We start from the raw sequence: 18,007 nt of genomic DNA on the forward strand, positions 1-18,007 counted from the left end.
CCTATCCGTATCCGCATCCGTTTAGCTTTCGGACGGATTCGAATAGTGCTAAACGGATACGAACACGGAAACGAAAACGGATTTCGGCTATTCATTTACACCCCTAGTTGGCGGGCCTTAGAAAGAAAGTTGGGAATGGGCATCGGTTTGTCTGATGCCCATTCGGTTGTAGCTCTCTAAATCAGTTGGTAGCATCGCTTGACTGGGGCTACCCGGATTCTGATTGATGACATTTTATTGTTATCTCGGCAATTTAATTTTGTATTTCTTCATTTTCTTTCTCATAGGTTCAATTATGAAGCTTCCCCCTTCCTTTTTAATCTTTTTGTAGCTCCTCTCCCTTGTTGAAATTCTAATCAGGCTCTTATTAATAAATCATGGTACTTTCTACTTCTCCCCCCCCCCCTCCCCCCTCTCAAAAAACAAGAGATAGATAGATAGACATATGGGCTTGTCATTCAGGGAGGTAGGGTGGTCATTTCACCCATCCCATGTGTCTGGGCATAACCTGCACCCCGACACAAAAAACGTTCTCCCAACAAGGGATATAAGTGTCTTTGCATATAGAAAGCAGAAAGATAGACAGTCCCGGATAAAATTCTTTTTCCCTTTTTTATTTTATAGATCTGAAAAATTGTTAGAAAAACAAAAAAATGGAAAAAGTGAAATATGTGGCACTGGTTAGTTCATAGGCTGTGGGTAGTCGCTCGGTCGGTATATGTACCTGAATGCTGGGCCCCCATAAAAACTGGTCGAATTGGGGTTTGGCTCGAAATCCGCCAATCCGCCAAACCCATGCTTCGTATTGTCCCACGTCAACTGTTCGTTGAAAGTTGCCAATGAGATAATAGAAGCATTGGACTTCGTTTTCCTTGCTTATCGTTAATCATCATTCATCAATTGATTCATTAATTCATTAATTCATTAATTCATGCATGTTTGGGCTGCTAGCTCTTGGCCGTCTCAAACTTAAATTTTAGCACTTGAGATTGCCTCCATCGCCCCAGACAAGTTGGTTCATTCCTAAAAGTCTCCACCCACTATGAAGCATTGAAGATAAAAAGTTGTACCTAAAGAACTAATGAACAGTCCCGATCATCCCCAACACTTGTCACTTAAACGAACCATCAATTTGTCCATCCACTGCAACTGATGTTAGAAAGACTGTGTTTAATAACTTCTAAGAAAATGAGAGGTGGTTGACGCGACTAATAAGCCTGCAGAGGGACCAGAGAGAGAGAGAAGAGTGACGTCAAGCAGGCACATGGGAGATGATCTATGTAAGCTAAGCTGTAACACACCAGAAGCTTGGGGACATGTGGAGGAGAAGATTCAGTGGGGGATTACTTTATTTTTGATCGATGAGAAGAGCAACAAAGCAAGAACATGGATCCACCCAATTCCAATGGGGATGCGAATGCCCTTAAATTTCCAACTAATAAAGGCATGTGGGGGGTCTTTGTTTTGGCCTGACTGAAGACTACTAAACTACTAAAGTAGTATACCCTTGGGAGTTGGGACCCCCATACCATTCCCCACCTCCCACACCCTTTTGGAGGGTTTGTGTGTCCCACATCTTCCTAATACATATAACACCTCCACACTTGAAATTTTAGTACTAGTGAACGCAATCAACTCTAATGATTTCTCCATAATTAAAGTCTTATGAATACCTCACCAATCCAATTGTTCCTTCTTCTTATCAAAAAAAAAAAAAAACAAAAAACCCAATTGTTCCTTCTACCCTCCCAGCCCCTCAATCATCCCAAAGAGCAAAGCCAAAATTCCCCCTCTCCTTGAGTGCTCTGTTTTGACTAGCTTAATTCTGCTCAACCAATCAATAAAATATTACTACAAATTAACCATGAGAAAGAAATGGAATCACAAGTAGCTATGGTAAAGTCAGATGTTTATACATTGTGGACTACTTGTTAGTTGGTCTGGTCCATTGGTTGGATATAATCCTTTTCCAAAATCTGTTTATTTTTTTTCTGTACTGGTTTGTCTTTTTCATATTATAGTAAGTTTCTCTTTCTCCTCCTTGGGATAAATGTAGAGGAAGTAGAAGATTGTCTGATATGGGCTTTTCTGTATGGATCATTAGAATCCATGTTAACCAATGCAAATCATTATTCATAATTTATATCTATTGGCAGAGAAGAGAGAGATCTTCTTAACAGTTCATACATCTAAAGCCATCCAACCCCAAAAGAGACTGCTATAGGGTACCACATGGTTTGCCCAGAGTTGAAATACATAAAATTATTCAATCATATACTCCTAATCATATATTATATGTACTCTCCTTCTGGGATAATCTCATCTGATGTCTTTTAGTATTATATGGTCATCTTGTTGTGAGATTCTATCAATTTATTAGCCATTAAAGGAATTTATTAAATCAATCTGCTTGTCCCTCTGTGCATATGTGTCTCTGATGAACACTTTTTTTTGTAAGGGTTGCTTGTCAATAAAAAGTAAGGAAACTTTATCTTGTTAGAGAGGAGGATTTGACAGTTTTTGTCCTCAAGCACATAGGTAAGAAAGAGCACATAAATTGATTAGGGGTATTGTTTTATGCACTTGCAGCATAAAGAAATGTAACAGATGTATATTGCTGGGTCTAATAAAAATTTAAGGAAAGTATAATAGGAAAGTAATGGGACTAGAAAATAAGAAACAAAACCAACCAAAATGGTTCAGGTGACAAATTTAATGGTTTTAAAACAGAAATTAAGGAATTTCTTTCCTTAATGAATTCTGTAGTAATGGGTTTCTTGGGAACTGTTGAAATTGAATAGTGGGAAGCTCTGAAAAAACTGTGAAAGAAGAGAGAGATGACATTGGCCATTTGGAGGGTAGGGGAAAGGGATACAAGGGGAAAGAGCTCTCCTAATGCATGATACCTGTAGGTGGGTTAGGTAGCAACCCCTGCACCCCAATTGGACCCATCCCTAGATTCCTGCTCTCTCTCTCTCTCTCTCTCAAAACTATAGATGGAGCCACTACCTTGAAAGAAAATCATAGAATATAGAACCATTTAATACTTTTCTAAGAAAAGAAGCTCTAATTCAATCTCTCAAGTAGTAAATAAAGAACCCACTCTATCTCAGACCTCTTAATTTATAGTTTTGCAATCCATTTATTTTTTCAGAGTCACCCCCCAAAGTATGGATGCATGAGATATTATCCCCATTTCCCTTCTTACATTACATGAAAATATCTTACTACTCTCAAACTAGGAATTTGAAGACAACTCACCTTCCCATGTCTTATTTATAAAATTAAATATCTGTCCATTATATAAATCATCATCATATTCTACTCATTAAATAATTTATATCATTTGTCAACTATTAAAGTTTAAAAAAGAATAATCATACTTCCCTAAAACAGAAGAATCAACTCTATCTCCTATATATATATTTTAAAAAAAAAAGGGTTTTCTTTCCGTCACTATGTCTAGTGAAGTTTAAGGTTTCATTATTTGTCGCATGGCAGTACATGTGTTAGTCCATGTGATTAAGGATTAGACAACCATTTCATTGGTACAATTTCAAATTAAAATGAATAGAAGAAATAGCTAAAATTATAAAATATGTTATTTTGTATTTTATATTCATTTCCATTTGATGACATTTTGATAATTTTACTAGAACTTTGAATCAGAGTTTAAGTTATTTATTTTAAACTGAAATTTGATCATTTAGAAGTATGCGAGGTCCTCTATCACATGGACTAACTCATGTACGTCAAATGATAAATAATGAATTATTATACCTCACTAGGCATAGTGACACCAAAAAATTAAAAAACCCCTTAGTTGAAGAGCTTACAAAGTTACAATGCTTGTAACCTTTTTTTTTTTTTTTTTTTTTTTTTTTGCCTTTTATTGGGTGAAGAAGCTTGTAACGTATACAGTATCCACCGCACTATTTTCTCTGTCTTTTTTTTTATTTCCAGCCTTTTTGTATTTTGGGTCTAAGGCTTCACTATTTTCTACGTCTCTTTCTTTATTTTCAGTTTTTGTGATATATAATAGTTTACATCTCCCTCTTTCCCTCTCTCACTCCAGTTCTCTCAACCTCTCAGCCATTTCATTCGTCTCTCCCGTCTTCCTCTTTCTCCTTATCTCCCATCTGCAATGAAAATCAGATCATCTTCTCAGATTTTTAGATTAATAAGAGTGGCTTGAGCTATGAGCTGCAATGGGATGGCCTTCTTCCCTGCCAATTTCATGTTACAAACTCAACATGAAGAGGAACACCACCCTCCTACCACTCTCAACTCATTCCTTCCCTCATGCACACCTCAAGACTTTCATGGTCTCTCTCTCTGTGGGTATCATTTAAATTACTTCATTTGAAGGCTCAATCTCTTAATGGGTTTCAATTGTTTGTGGTTGTGCAGGTGTTGCTTCCCTTTTAGGTAAGAGATCCATGTCCTTTTCGGGTATTGATGTGTGTGAAGAAGCAAATGGGGAAGAGGACTTATCTGATGATGGATCACAGTTGGGAGAGAAGAAAAAGAGGCTTAACATGGAACAGGTAAAGACACTTGAGAAAAACTTTGAATTGGGAAACAAGCTTGATCCTGAGAGGAAAATGCAGCTCGCTAGGGCTCTTGGTCTGCAACCAAGACAGATTGCCATATGGTTTCAGAACAGGAGGGCTAGGTGGAAGACTAAGCAATTGGAGAAAGACTATGATCTCCTCAAAAGACAGTTTGAAGCAATTAAAGCTGATAATGAAGCCCTTCAAGCCCAGAACAAGAAACTTCAAACCGAGGTACACCTTGAATTTTTCTCTTTGAAATGCTTGAGAAGATCTAAATACTTTGATGGGTTGTTGGTTTTATTTTGTATTTTGTTTATATGTTTTTGTGAAATTTATAACCTTAACTCTGATACCATTTGTTAAGAAATCGGATAACACTCATACCTAAAATCTAAGTCGAGGATACCCAAGTACCTATATCCGGTGTGAGATTATTACTTTAATCTTTCGCGTAGAACCCCAACTCATAGCTATCAGTTGATTTGAATGAAGTTGAGTTGGGTTTTTTTCAGTATTCATTGGTACCTCAGTTTTGATTACTTAATCCATTGCTGGTTGGGTGCAGATATTGGCTCTGAAAAATAGGGAACCAACTGAATCGATCAATCTCAATAAAGAAACTGAGGGTTCTTGCAGTATCAGGAGCGAGAACAGCTCTGATATCAACTTAGAAATGTCAAGAACACCAGCAATCGACAGTCCTCTATCTTCTCACCAAACTAGTAGAATCCTATTCCCATCATCTATCAGGCCAGCGACTGTAGCCCAACTCCTCCAAAACTCATCATCAAGGTCAGAACTCCATTCCCAGAAGATGGATCAAAATGTTCAAGACGAGAGCTTGTCCAACATGTTCTGTGGCATTGATGAACATCCCGGATTCTGGCCATGGCCAGAGCAACACCATTTCCATTGAATCCGACCAATTTGTCACAATCCACAGAAATCGAATTTACAGTTGCGGCAACCGCTTTGGCCCGTGAGATCCAAGTACTTGGAATTGAAAAGATATCGACTTAAATTTCGGATGGGCTGAAGATGAAGGTTACAGAGTATACCATCCAAATTAAATTGGGTTTAGTAGTTGTAGCATGGGCGCCATGAAATGATGAAGAAAGGATTTTTTTTTCTGCTACTCGTTCGGTACTGTTCATGAATTAATTAATTTATTTTAATATATATTTGAATTGGTTTGTTGTCTTGATCTGTTTTCTGGGTTTCTTTCAATTCCAATAAAAATGTCTAATGTCTGCAAGCGCTTTAAAGAAAATTCTTATGATGAGGTAATGCTGAGTTCATTAATTTAAAAAAACTCTGTTTCAGAGGTTAGTCGTTACTCGTTAGACCAAATATGCTCGACACCTCGAAGTTATTAATCAAAGGGAGAAAATCACAGAATTGGGATTTGAGAGTCTAAGCTCACGATTGTAGTCCTGAATTAGACATTGTTTGTTAAGAATCTTTTGGGAGGGAATTGGGTGTAAGAGCTCAATCGACGGCATTGAATGCGGATCCAAGGTGAGATTTTAAGCCGAGGGAAAGACTGTGTCGTGTCTGTGAAGGCTGGAAGAGAGAGAATCGAAGCACACATTTCGAGAGGTAAAGAAGACAAACAGAAAGAGGGAAGAGAAAACAAGGAGAGTTGGAAATGGTCGCTCTCGTGAAGGAGACGTTGGCACTATCATGCTGACGAGAGAAGGCAAATCCATTGCCCCTCTTTCTACATGTGATCCACTGTCTGTCACCCATTATCTGACATTCAAGTTTCCACCATCGTGGCTCTCTCTCTCTCTCTCTCTCAATGTCGTGCTCAGTGCTACAGAGAGTACCCACTTCGATCTGATTTCAATACGTCATCTTCGGCACTACATAGTAACCAGAGACTTGATTTTTGCAGTGTTCGGTAACCCCAACTTATATCCAGAGAGAGAGAGAGAGAGAGAGAGAGAGAGAAGAAAACTATCAAAGCAGAGGGTAGCAGAACTTAAAAATCTGTCCAAAATGAAAGAAGATAAAGAGATGTGAGTAGCGATGTAATGAATAATTTGTGTCCGCATCTGTTTAGTATTATCTGAATTCGTTCAAAAGTTAAAGTTAATCGGATGTAGATGTAGATGTAGATATAGGACTATTTGAATCTTGACATCCCTAGGTTTGAATAAGTCAATGGATTACCATTCCAATTTTATTACTACCCGGGCCCCTAGGACAAGAAAAACACCCCCGGCCATCTTTGAATTGGGAAAAAGGAGATCCGAAGATGATGATTAATGAATGGTCCCCAGAAAAAATTTCTTTTACTTTTTAAGTCACTAGAAAATCAACTATATTTGAAAGTCAAGAAAAGCAAAGATTCAAAGTATTTGAATTTAAAAAAAGAGAAGGATAGACACATAAATTGATCATTGCATCACCATCATAATTTTTGTTTAGTAGTTATACATGGAAAATAATGTTAATACCTGATAGTTGCTGCATCTAACGGTCCATATCAAGAAAAATTATCACCTCTAATTCGTCGTCTGCCCCAATTTCTTCCAAGTCCTCACATAGGAGTGGAAATAACCACCCTACCCCACCTTGGGCAGTGTGTTCAGGCAGGGGGTAGGGTAATCATTTTTCTCCTAAGGAAGCTGAAGGTCCTGAGTTCGACTCCACCTCTCCCTTTGGGGCCACCCGCCTAAGAGGAAACTTCCTAATGAACATGGGGACCCCAGTATTTCTCGATTCATGTGTGTTGCAAGGTGATGCACGAGCTCTGGGGGAATTAATCGGTCAAAGGCCGGATACCTCCGATTCCGAAAAGAAAAAATTCAGCCAAAGAAAAATCCTTGTAAAGATCTTAGTCTCCTTTCCATGTAAAGCCCTCTTTCCTTATTTAGTCTTGCCATGTGTAGACTTTGACTCTTTGTATATTGGCTTCTCTGTAACGGAATCATACGTACAAGGTGATTTTAATTACCATGAACTTGACTTGGTATTAGACCCATTGTGATCACTAGTGTCGTTGCCTGAGATCTCTCCGGCCACTATTGCTATCTGTAGTTGCCACTTGCCACCTCCCACTATCTGCAGCTACCTATGATACACCCCGATCTACGGTTGTGTTCTGCTCATATTGCTATTGCCTCCATGCATGACCTACCTCTCTCGATCGGGACCTGCTAGTGATGATTACAAGGGTATTCCAATTCTAACCACTTTTTTATGGAGATTTTGTGCTTATGGACTTACTTCGGGTGATGCTTTAAGACATCATATAGATGCCAAATTGATCTTTTATGTGGTCGTTGTGGGAACACTAAAACAATATCTCATATTTTGTACGAATTAATTCTCACTCATATTGAGTGTGACTTTATTACACAGATGTATAGCTTACAAAGATAGATATCACCATACCGTAACCATGGTTAGGTTACACCCTGTACAGCTGGAGGAACATTCTGGAAAGTACACATGTGGACCTGTACATCCTTTACAGCCCCCCGCAAACACAACTCCCTGGAACAGAGGTTGAGTTTGGACCGTAACAAAACAAACCGAGCCGAAGACAACCCTTTAGTGAGAATATCTGTCAGCTGCTCCTGAGAGGGTAGAAAGCGCACAACCAACTCCTTCTTAGCCACCTTATCACGAACAAAATGAAAATCGATCTCTATGTACTTGGTACGAGCATGAAAGACTGGGTTAGCCATCAAGTACGTGGCACCCACATTGTCACACCAAAGAACAGGTGGAGCTATAAAAGAAATATGTAACTCGCGCAGAAGAGAATGGAGCCACGTGAGCTCAGTAGTTGCCAAAGCGAGGGCCCTACATTTACTTTCAGTGCTAGAGCGTGCCACAGTTTGTTGTTTGCGAGACTGCCACGAGATGGGGTTGAGGCCTAAGAAAACAAGATATCTACTAGTAGACTTGCGATCATCTGGACAACCGGCCCAATCAGAATCAGAGAAGACACTAAGAGTTCGAGATGGAGAAGAATAGAGTTGCAACCCCAATGTAAGAGTACCCTTAAGATACCGAAGAATACGCTTCATAGCCAACCAATGTGCATCAGTCGGAGCAGCCATGAACTAGCATGCCTTATTAGCATAGGCAAGGTCCGGCCTAGTAAGGGTAACATATTGCAAGGCACCCACAATACTCCGATACTCAGTGGGGTCAGAAAGGGTAGTCCCTGTGACCCTTGATAATGGCATAGTAGAGAGAGGCGTAGACAATGGCTTTGCCCCATCCATGTGAGATCGGCGAAGAAGATCCAAGGTATATTTTCGTTGAGTAAGCAAAAGACCGTGAGCATTGGAGAGCACCTCAATACCCAAGAAGAACCCCGGGAATCCTAAGTCCTTGAGTGCAAATTCATTGCCAAGTGTCGGGGAGTCCAAGTGGGCTGGATTGTTGCCGGTGAGAATAATATCGTCAACATATACTAGAAGATATACAACAAATCCACTGGAGTGATACACAAAAAGAGAAGCATCCGTCTTGGACCCCTGAAAGCCAAGGCATAGTAAAAAGTCATGTAGGCGTTGGAACCATGCCCGGGGAGCCTGTTTGAGGCCATACAAAGACCTGCGCAACTTGCATACATGAAATGGATATTGAGCATCGACATAACCGGGTGGTTGACACATATATAGATCCTCATACACATAACCATTTAAGAATGCATTGTTTATGTCCAACTGACGTAACGGCCACTTGGAAGAGGTAGCAATGGCAAGAACTGTATGAATGGTCGTCGCCTTTACAACCGGGCTGACAGTCTCATGATAGTCAAGACCGGCCTCTTGACTGTACCCCTTGGCCACAAGACGGGCCTTGTAACAGTCAATCAACCCATCGGCTTTTCTTTTGATTTTAAAGAGTCATTTACAACCAATAATATTACGATGAGGTGGCGGTGAAGTGAGGACCCAAGTGCCATTTTGTATAAGGGCATTATACTCTGCCGCCATAGCAGTACGCCATTCTGGCGATTTCAAAGCTTGAGAGTAACAGGTTGGTTCATGTGGAGAGGAGAGTTCTACTTGTAATGCCATGGGCAAAGCATGCCTCGTGACCAAATAACTCTTTGGAACCTTGGGTTTGTGGGTCCCATCCCTTTGTCGTGTAACCATTGGATGGGTAGACACCGGAGCCGCAGAGTGGGGCTCAATAGAGATTTCCGGAGGGGCCACCTGAGCAGGTGCAGACTGAGCTACCTGGGCAGGCGGTGAAGGGGACCCAGAGGAATCCATTGGAGGAGGGATCGAAGGTGGTGACAATGAGTTAGTAATTGGGTTAGTGGGAATAACCGAAGCATTTGATGGGGTCGAAGGAAATGATGGTGGAGAAGCCAATGGTAAAGGGGTAGGCTGAGTGTAGGACACATGTGAGGAACAAGAAGGAATGTGAGATGACACAGGAAAGAGGGAAAGAAAGGCATGTACGAATTAATTCTCACTCGTATTAAGTGTGACTTTATTACACATATATATATATAGCTTACAAAGATAGATATCACCATGCCCTAACCATGGTTAGGTTACACCCTGTACACCTGGAGGAACATTCTGGAACGTACACACGTGGACCTATACATCCTTTACATATTGAGTGTGACTTTATTACACATATATATAGCTTACAAAGATAAATATCACCATACCCTAACCATGGTTAGGTTACACCCTGTACAGCTAGAGGAACATTCTAGAAAGTACACACATGGACCTATACATCCTTTACATATTTTCCCTAGTTGTAGGTTTTGCAATTGCAGTTTGGTTTGGTAGTAGATTGAGGTATAATTCTTCTTCATCAGAATATCTTCAAATTTAAGATTTTTATGATGGTTTTAGAGCTCTTTCGCAAGTTTTGGGACGGAAAGAAATAAAAGTCTTGCCTAACTATATATGTTCTTTTATACTCTGGTATATATGGCTTTCAAAGTGTGATTTTATTTTTGATCAACGGGGATTGCAGGCGCCTTGAAGAAGAGGTTAATTATTCGTGTTGCGTCTCATGCTCATCAGGAATTCCAAGGCAGTGGAATTTCTATTGGCGACTATCATCCTTCACAAAAATCTCAGTGGACGCTATAAGCACCTAATTATGTTGAGGTGAATTGTGATGCTAGTTTTTAATTGCCATCAAGACAGTAAAGGAGGGCTTGGATTTATATTCAGAAATTCTCTGGGGGATTCTCTTCTTGCTATCTCCATGCCGGCTACTTTCAATCGGTAATTGTGGGAGAAGCCATGGCAATTCGGTTGGCTATGTTGGAGGGTATTTTTAGTGGAGTTTGAACTTGCAAGTGGAATCAGATCGAAAGGATCTAATATCCTATCTTCAACACAAGGAATGTCAGACGACATTGGATATAAAACCTGTTTTGGATGATATGATAAATAGTGTACAACAGTTTGACCAAATCTCGATCCATAGACTTTGGAGTTATGCTCGACTCCTTCTATGTGTACTACACGTTAGACTTAATAAAGTTGATCTCCTTCTACCTAAAAAGAAAAATAAATCCATGCATATAAGCGCGTAGTACTATTCTAGGCTAGCTCCTTGCCATTTTTACTTCCTCATCGATCCACATAGCTACAAAACGCTCTCTCCCCACCAATGAATCTTCACATATCTCATCCATCTCTGCTTTCAATACAAACCATCTCTACCAAAACCATATTTTTCCCTGAGACAAATGAGAGACACAAGAAAGCCGTCGACACCAACGGCCTCTTTAATTTGTTTGAACCTCTTCCAGGTAGACCCTGACGATCTATCAATTACCATACAACCCACACCTGTATATATTTCATAACCCATATATTGGGTTAGGTTAGGGTTGGGTTGGGTTAAGCTATGAGACTCTCATCCGTTAGATCAGCTAGTGTTGCATGTCACGATTCTAGGGGGAACTTAAAAGAACTTACAGATGAGGGAACCTGAGAGGAGAAAATTCCCAATTACCATACAACCCGCGCTTGTATATATTTCATAACCTATATATTATTGGAGTCCGGTGAATCTTCACTTACATGAGCGTACGTGAACGACTCACAGCCGTTCAAATAGAATATTATGTGCTTCATGTTGTGGTTTTCAGGTAACACTCACAAGGTGGATAGTTACGTGGGCCTCCACATGGGTAAGCTAGTCCATGATGCATGTGGATACATCAAGCAGTGCATGGGCGCCGGACCACATGATGTGCTTCTATTCTATGGAACTGGGACCACCGCTGCCATCAAATGGTTGCAAGAGGTGATGGGGCTTGCGATCCCATCTGTCCTGCGATCCAAAGTTAGAGATTGTTTAGTGGGCTCCAAGATATGGGTCGTGATCACAGGCCCATGTGAGCACCACTCCAACCTTCTCTCTTGGCGCTAGAGCTTAGCCGATGTGGTAGAGATAGGTATTGATGTGAGACTGCTTGTGTAGATATTGGTTCCATGGTTAAAGCACTGGAATCACCAGAATATTTCAATTGGCCGAAGGTCGGTTCTTTCTCGGCTTGTAGCAAGATGACCGGGATTTCCACAAATACTCGGGAAATCGCACGTGTGTTGCATGAACATGAAGCTTAGGCGTGCTTCGATTTTGCTTGTAGGTTTGTATCTTGTTACTGATTTGGGTTTCAAGCAGTCAATAAATCCATCTCTTAGAAATCTTCTATTTTCTCTTAGTGGGTCTGGTCCTATTTTGATCTCAGTGGGCCTTATGTAAATATTGACATGAGAACAGAGCAGATGGATGGGTACTATGCGGTGTTCCTGAGCCCACATAAGTTTATTGGAGGACCCGGAAGCCCAGGGATTCTAGTAATGATGCCAAGGTCTTGAATGATTTGTTCAGGATCCAAGCCCGTGGAGGCTGCGCGTGTGCTGGACCCTATGCTCACCTGCTGCTTGGAATCAATCGAGATCGAGCCAGATCAATCCGGTCTGCCGTTGAGGTGGTATAATCCCCTACTCCCCTGTTAGTGTGGTAACCAGGTTTTGGGTTGGGCTTCTATAGAGATTTTGGAAGTCTAATGACTGCAGTAATGAGACCCAGCCCATTACTGACCTTTAAAAGATCAGTATTAAACAATTAATGACAAATGAGCCAGTTTTGGGTTGGGCTTCTGTAGAGAGCCCAAGTGCTTGCAGTTGTGAGGCCCAGCCTAGAATTGATATCTAAAAGATTACTGTTAGGAATGGAGTTCTTCTTCTTCTTCTTCTTGAATTAATTGCAGTATTCGGCCACCGGTTCCTTCTTATGTATCAATTTGACTGGAAAACGGGAGATTGGTGCTTTGACAACAACTATAGGAATGTCATTAATGGAGTATTAGCCAAATCAAGTGCAACCAATATAACTGTTAATGAACTTTACGCCGAGTGCATGGACATTGCAAAACGGGTTGCAAGAGCCTCACCGTATCATCCGGTCGAGAGTCCAGACCCCTCAAATACCAGAGTTTATCATACTGAGCTTGTCACATTTATGATTTAACTGCACTTAAAAACCTTATTTTTTTTTTTCCACAACCATTCCTAAATATTGTTTAAATAAAATGTAAATTTGTTTATCTACTTGGTATAAAACGATATCCTGATAGTGAAGGGAGGGGAAATGCATTAGACACCTTTTTCTTTTTGATGGGCCTAGAATGAACAAGCCCATTGGGTTTTGGTTATCAAATCGATGAATGTAAATTGGCCACATTTTAAACTCTAGGAATTAAAGAAAACCAATAAATTGTAGTGTCCATCAAAACCTCAACAAAAATCGATTTCATCTGAAGCTTTGAAATTCGATGAAATAAAGGCAACAAACAAAATCAAATCCTACTAGTTAACGAAGGAAATAATCTAAGTTTCAGGTTTTAGGGGGCCAAATTTTTTTTTTTTAAAAAAAAAACCTTAAAAATCCCCAATTTTTGTTTCTAAGGAATTCAAAATAGCAAAATAATAATAATAATAAACTATATAAATTGGAATAACCCCACCAATGCAAATGGTGGTATCGACTTCGAAGTTATAACAAGTTTCTTCCAATATTTGAGACGATTAATGTTGTATTTGGTATGCATTCTTGGAATAGATTGAGTCTAGAACACAAAACAGGAAAAAATGGATTGAACTCTAGGTTTAAGAATGCATTTAAGACCTAGAATATATTCCAAGAATGTATTAATATTTTCACCATTGATGATGTGATGCTATGATTGAACTCTCTAGGTTCAATCATAGAGGATCAGATCTCATGGGTAAAGAGATTCCCTCTTAACCATGGGTGAGGTTAAACTGGGTCCCATTTGCAATGCTGGCGAGCCCATGAGCTTGTTAGTTTAGAATCACTGATCCAACTCAAACACCGCAGCCCAACATCACCAGGTGAGCCCAACCCTACTTGCAAGTCACAAGCTCTTTCCCAACTTCCTCTCCAAAAGAAAAGTTAAAATAATTACCAACTTGTACGTGAAGGAATTAAAACTACGGAGTTGGAGTCCCTGCTTCAATGATGAATGGACCTAATTTGGACCTGACCAAAAGCTAAAGAGTTCATTCCTTTTCTACCCCATCACTGTCCTATCTTATCATAACAAAATCCCAGTCTCATTAGTTAAGGCGTGAGTGAATGGTAGTATTCTATATCTGAGCAGTACGGCTGTACCCTCCACCAATGACCAATTCATACATGGGGAGAGTAGTGTTTTTGTAGAGAGATTTTGTGCACGGTGCACGATCATGCATATAATCGTCGGATAGAAATACAGGGTATGTATTATAAATCCTTATCTATCTATCGGTTAAGTATATGATGCACGATCGTGTACAGAACCTTTTATCTTCATAAATTTACTAATCAATGAGAAAGAGAGAACTAGATTTGGTTAGTTGATGTGTTGGTGATCTCAGTCATCCAAGATTTTCAAGTTCCAACTTCTGAGGGATCGATGGCAATACTCTGTTACTAATAACAAGATTAAATCATTCATGGATTCGACTATCATGATCATGTTATTAGTGAAGCCTAGTCTCAATTTAATTGAGGAAGTATTGTTGATTTTTCCCAATAATGAGGTAATTTTGTTCTTTTGGGGATTATTAGGGTTTTCTCTATATTGTTACACAACAAAAACCCTATGCCGCGGCACAAAGAATATTCTCCCTTATGGATTCAATGGAGACTTTTGACCATGATGGCTGATGTTCTTTCTTTCTTCATTTCTCTTTAATTTATTGTATATCTTAAGAAAAAGAAAAGCCATGGGCTCTGAGTTTTGGGTCAGGCGATCCTGATCACAAAGAGAATGTGGTGCTTGGCCTGCTGATTCATTGAGTTCTTTCTAAACCCCATCTCTTTCTTTATTGAAAGATGGTAAAGAAGTTGATAGAAGTGCTCCCCCTTCTCAGTTCTTTGCAAGTTTTTGTTATATACAGGGACCCCTCACAGGTGCTGTAAAGAAAAAGAGGAGTAGGAAAATATATCAGGTTTTGGCCATAACACAATATGGTGATCAGGAGCGGTTCTCTGAAGTGATAATGACATGTTTGTATATCTCATTCGAATCACCTGTAATCATTATTAATCAAAAGAAAGAGAAGTGTTCATCTATCTTCAGGGGTCACCTAAAGTCCAGTGGTTTGCTTTGGAGATCTTGCAGCTAATGAATGAGAGCATCAAATTAATTAATAACCAGAACAATTTCCATAACTTAACTAGCTCCATCAAATCTGGGTTTTAATCAAAATTAATGTCCTATATAGGATCTGTTAGAAAAACAACGCCCAGAATAACAATTTTGCAGAAGAAAATTGCAAAGTGATAGAGAACACACACACACAAGACAAGATTTACATGGTTCACCCCCAAGATGGAACGCTACTTTTATGGCCGAGCGATAGTATGAATCCACTAATCTGTGAAGCAAAATACAAAACCCTCTCACTCTACCATCTCTCAAAGAGATAACAACATTATATAAGAAAACCCTAACCCCATAAAGTACAAAACACCCCCCCTTTGTAATTCACCCGGTTCGGACCTGAACCGAAATAAGTCGATATACATATCAAATTGAAGCTCTCGACGAGCTCTACAAGAATTGACGTTTGTTGGCCATTTTGGTGCGTTTCGAAAGCAAAACAGCCCGCCGAAGAATCACCACAACGCTTTTTGGACTGAGATTAAGATTCACCAATAACAAGATGCACAATGAACTCAAGAATTCCACCAGGGCTCATCTTCATCGTGTATGGGTATACATTAATGAAACAGTTCTATTTTTCTTAAATCACCTAATAGTAGGTAGAGTTAATCAGATTCATGATGAACTAACGATATGCACAGACATATAAAAACCATGAGTGCACACAACATGCATCGTCAACGTAGTGGTCTAACTCAAAAGCTTAAGTTATCAAGTGGAGAGGCCTAACTTGTACACGAAAGCATCCAAGGTCCCAGAGTTTTCTAATGTGAGATTATTTTTGACACTACAAATAGAATTGATATATTTTAAGAAACAAATCTCAGTGAGGTCATCTGATCATTCTTGACTCATCCACCACCCTACCACTTGTTTAATTTTCAAAAATTAGCGGGAACCAATAAATTTAACAGTAACCCATTAAAGATAAATAACAAATGTACATGATTATGGTCTACTAAACTTTCTTATTTTGTTTCTTATTGGTTATCATCTTATGGAGATTTTTTGTTGTTTATTACAACAAAGAATCTTATATAATCTACATCCCTTCAAGTTCATAAAGAATAAATAGTGATCACAGAAGAATCTTAAGTCATCCCAAATGAATTAGTTTAAGAAGAGTCAAGCAGAAAGAATATAAAGGACATAGGATACCAGAATACTTTCTTTTACAAGAGCGTGTCTTGTAGGGAAAAGGAGGAGAGTATGAACTGAAAGATCGCCCTTGAAAAGGTAGCTCAAATATCAAAAAAAGTACCCATAGGGATGTATAGGAATCCCAAGCAAAGAACCTAACAACCATATAAAGCAAAAAAAAAAAAAAGGGCTAAACCTAAAATCAACCCCCACCCCCCACATGTAGGACCTTTCCTTATTATCTTTTCTACTTGGAATCAAGGAATATTTCCTCATACAAAATACCAAAAAATTTGCTTTTTCATTTGAAAAAAAGAAAAAAGAACCAATAAAGATTACCTTTCATTCTACTTTGTTCTACATAAAGCTTTATTTTAGGAAACAATAACATCTTCTTTTTTCATTTTCTTTCATGGCATGCCTTATCTCTTTATAGTTTACTTAATTTAATGAAACAAGCACCTAATTAAGTGCTAATCAGAACACTGCTGAACCTTTCTAAAAGGAAAAGAAGGGTTTTTTTTTTTTTTTTTTACACGTGTAATTATTTGAACGGGAAGATTTTTCTGTCCAGGAATGTGGCTTCTGTGCCAATGCAGGTCCAATGGGAACGCACAAGAAAGCATCAACAAGGGTGGGATTTCCACCTTTCATGGGGGTGGAATGGTTATTTCATCATATCATGCGTTTGAGTGATGGAGCCATGCTTCCGGACAAACTCCTTTTTCTCTTATTTAAAATTAAGGGAACCCACACCCCATGGATGGTGGGAGATCTACCTTGATTGTTAAATGTCATTGGAGAGGATCTGAATTCTCCCGCCCAAGTCCAAACACAAAAGGAGCAAAATGACTGCCCCACCCCCCATGAAAGGTGGAAATTCCTCCCCCCATTATGCCAATGTGTGCACTCTCATTGGCCCTTGCACATGCACATGCAAGAACCACACTTCTCCGCAGAGGATGCTTGCCCTTTCCTTCCCCTCCCCTCCCCTCCCCTTCCCTCCCAAAAAAAAATTGGTGACTTGGAAAATTGTTTTGAATGCTTTCTGTCCAAACATCCGGGTCTAAAGTGAGATTGAACTTGAAAAGTAGTTAGAAAATCTTAGTTACGGTGCACAATCTACCATATGGATTAAAAAGTAGTTTGAAATTAAGAAGCATTTATGGTCTGTTCCACCTAAAGCTTAAAGGTAAGTTGCCTTAGACAAACTGTAGTTCACCTTTTTCTTGATGCTGGAGAACTAAACAGAGATACTATACACGTACACCTTAGGGATGAAATAAAACTTATAAATATGCTTATCAGTGACTGCTTCATTGCTTCTTATAGTCTAAGCTTTCATATGCAGTGTTTGGGCATTTTGAGAAGCAAGTTTTAATCTTATTTCTAAGGACATGTTTACTTCATTGTAAGCTTAATTATCTAGTGATTAATTATGGAAGTACAGATCATCATGTTATGGCTACACCATCACCCATAAATTTGAAATGGAAATACATTACCATGCATGGTAGGACATTTGAATGATTGATACTAACTAAATCCATATATAATTAAACCGAAGCTGGCCCAAAAATGTTTTTATTCGTTTCTATGATTTTTTGGTTCC

The 18,007-nt window shown here is 39.3% G+C and overlaps 1 protein-coding gene and 1 pseudogene across 2 annotated transcripts; both read left to right on the plus strand.

Moving 5' to 3' along the window:
• Positions 1 to 4,078: 4,078 nt before the first annotated feature.
• On the plus strand, positions 4,079 to 5,498 carry LOC122670366 (homeobox-leucine zipper protein ATHB-13-like). 2 transcript variants are annotated; one of them, XM_043867212.1, is made up of 4 exons: positions 4,079 to 4,325; positions 4,411 to 4,787; positions 5,122 to 5,243; positions 5,274 to 5,498. In XM_043867212.1, the coding sequence occupies exons 1-4, from the start codon at positions 4,199 to 4,201 to the stop codon at positions 5,470 to 5,472; spliced, it is 825 nt and encodes a 274-aa protein (XP_043723147.1). In that variant the 5' UTR covers positions 4,079 to 4,198; the 3' UTR covers positions 5,473 to 5,498. The 2 variants fall into 2 exon arrangements, with proteins under 2 accessions (XP_043723147.1, XP_043723146.1); XM_043867211.1 differs by having other exon boundaries at positions 5,122 to 5,498.
• Positions 5,499 to 11,636: 6,138 nt separating this feature from the next.
• Positions 11,637 to 13,129, plus strand: LOC122671242 (annotated as a pseudogene).
• The last annotated feature ends 4,878 nt before the right edge of the window (positions 13,130 to 18,007 follow it).

This window comes from Telopea speciosissima, chromosome 8 (genome assembly GCF_018873765.1).
Source record: "Telopea speciosissima isolate NSW1024214 ecotype Mountain lineage chromosome 8, Tspe_v1, whole genome shotgun sequence".
Classification (NCBI taxonomy): domain Eukaryota; kingdom Viridiplantae; phylum Streptophyta; class Magnoliopsida; order Proteales; family Proteaceae; genus Telopea; species Telopea speciosissima.

What these genes read in the sequence shown, in the direction of transcription:
- LOC122670366 (XM_043867211.1), top strand. Translation starts at nt 4,199, where the DNA reads ATGAGCTGCAATGGGATGGCCTTCTTCCCTGCCAATTTCATGTTACAA. An exon ending in CACACCTCAAGACTTTCATG is followed by an intron (nt 4,326 to 4,410) that starts GTCTCTCTCTCT and finishes GTGGTTGTGCAG; the next exon opens with GTGTTGCTTCCCTTTTAGGT. An exon ending in ACAAGAAACTTCAAACCGAG is followed by an intron (nt 4,788 to 5,121) that starts GTACACCTTGAA and finishes GGTTGGGTGCAG; the next exon opens with ATATTGGCTCTGAAAAATAG.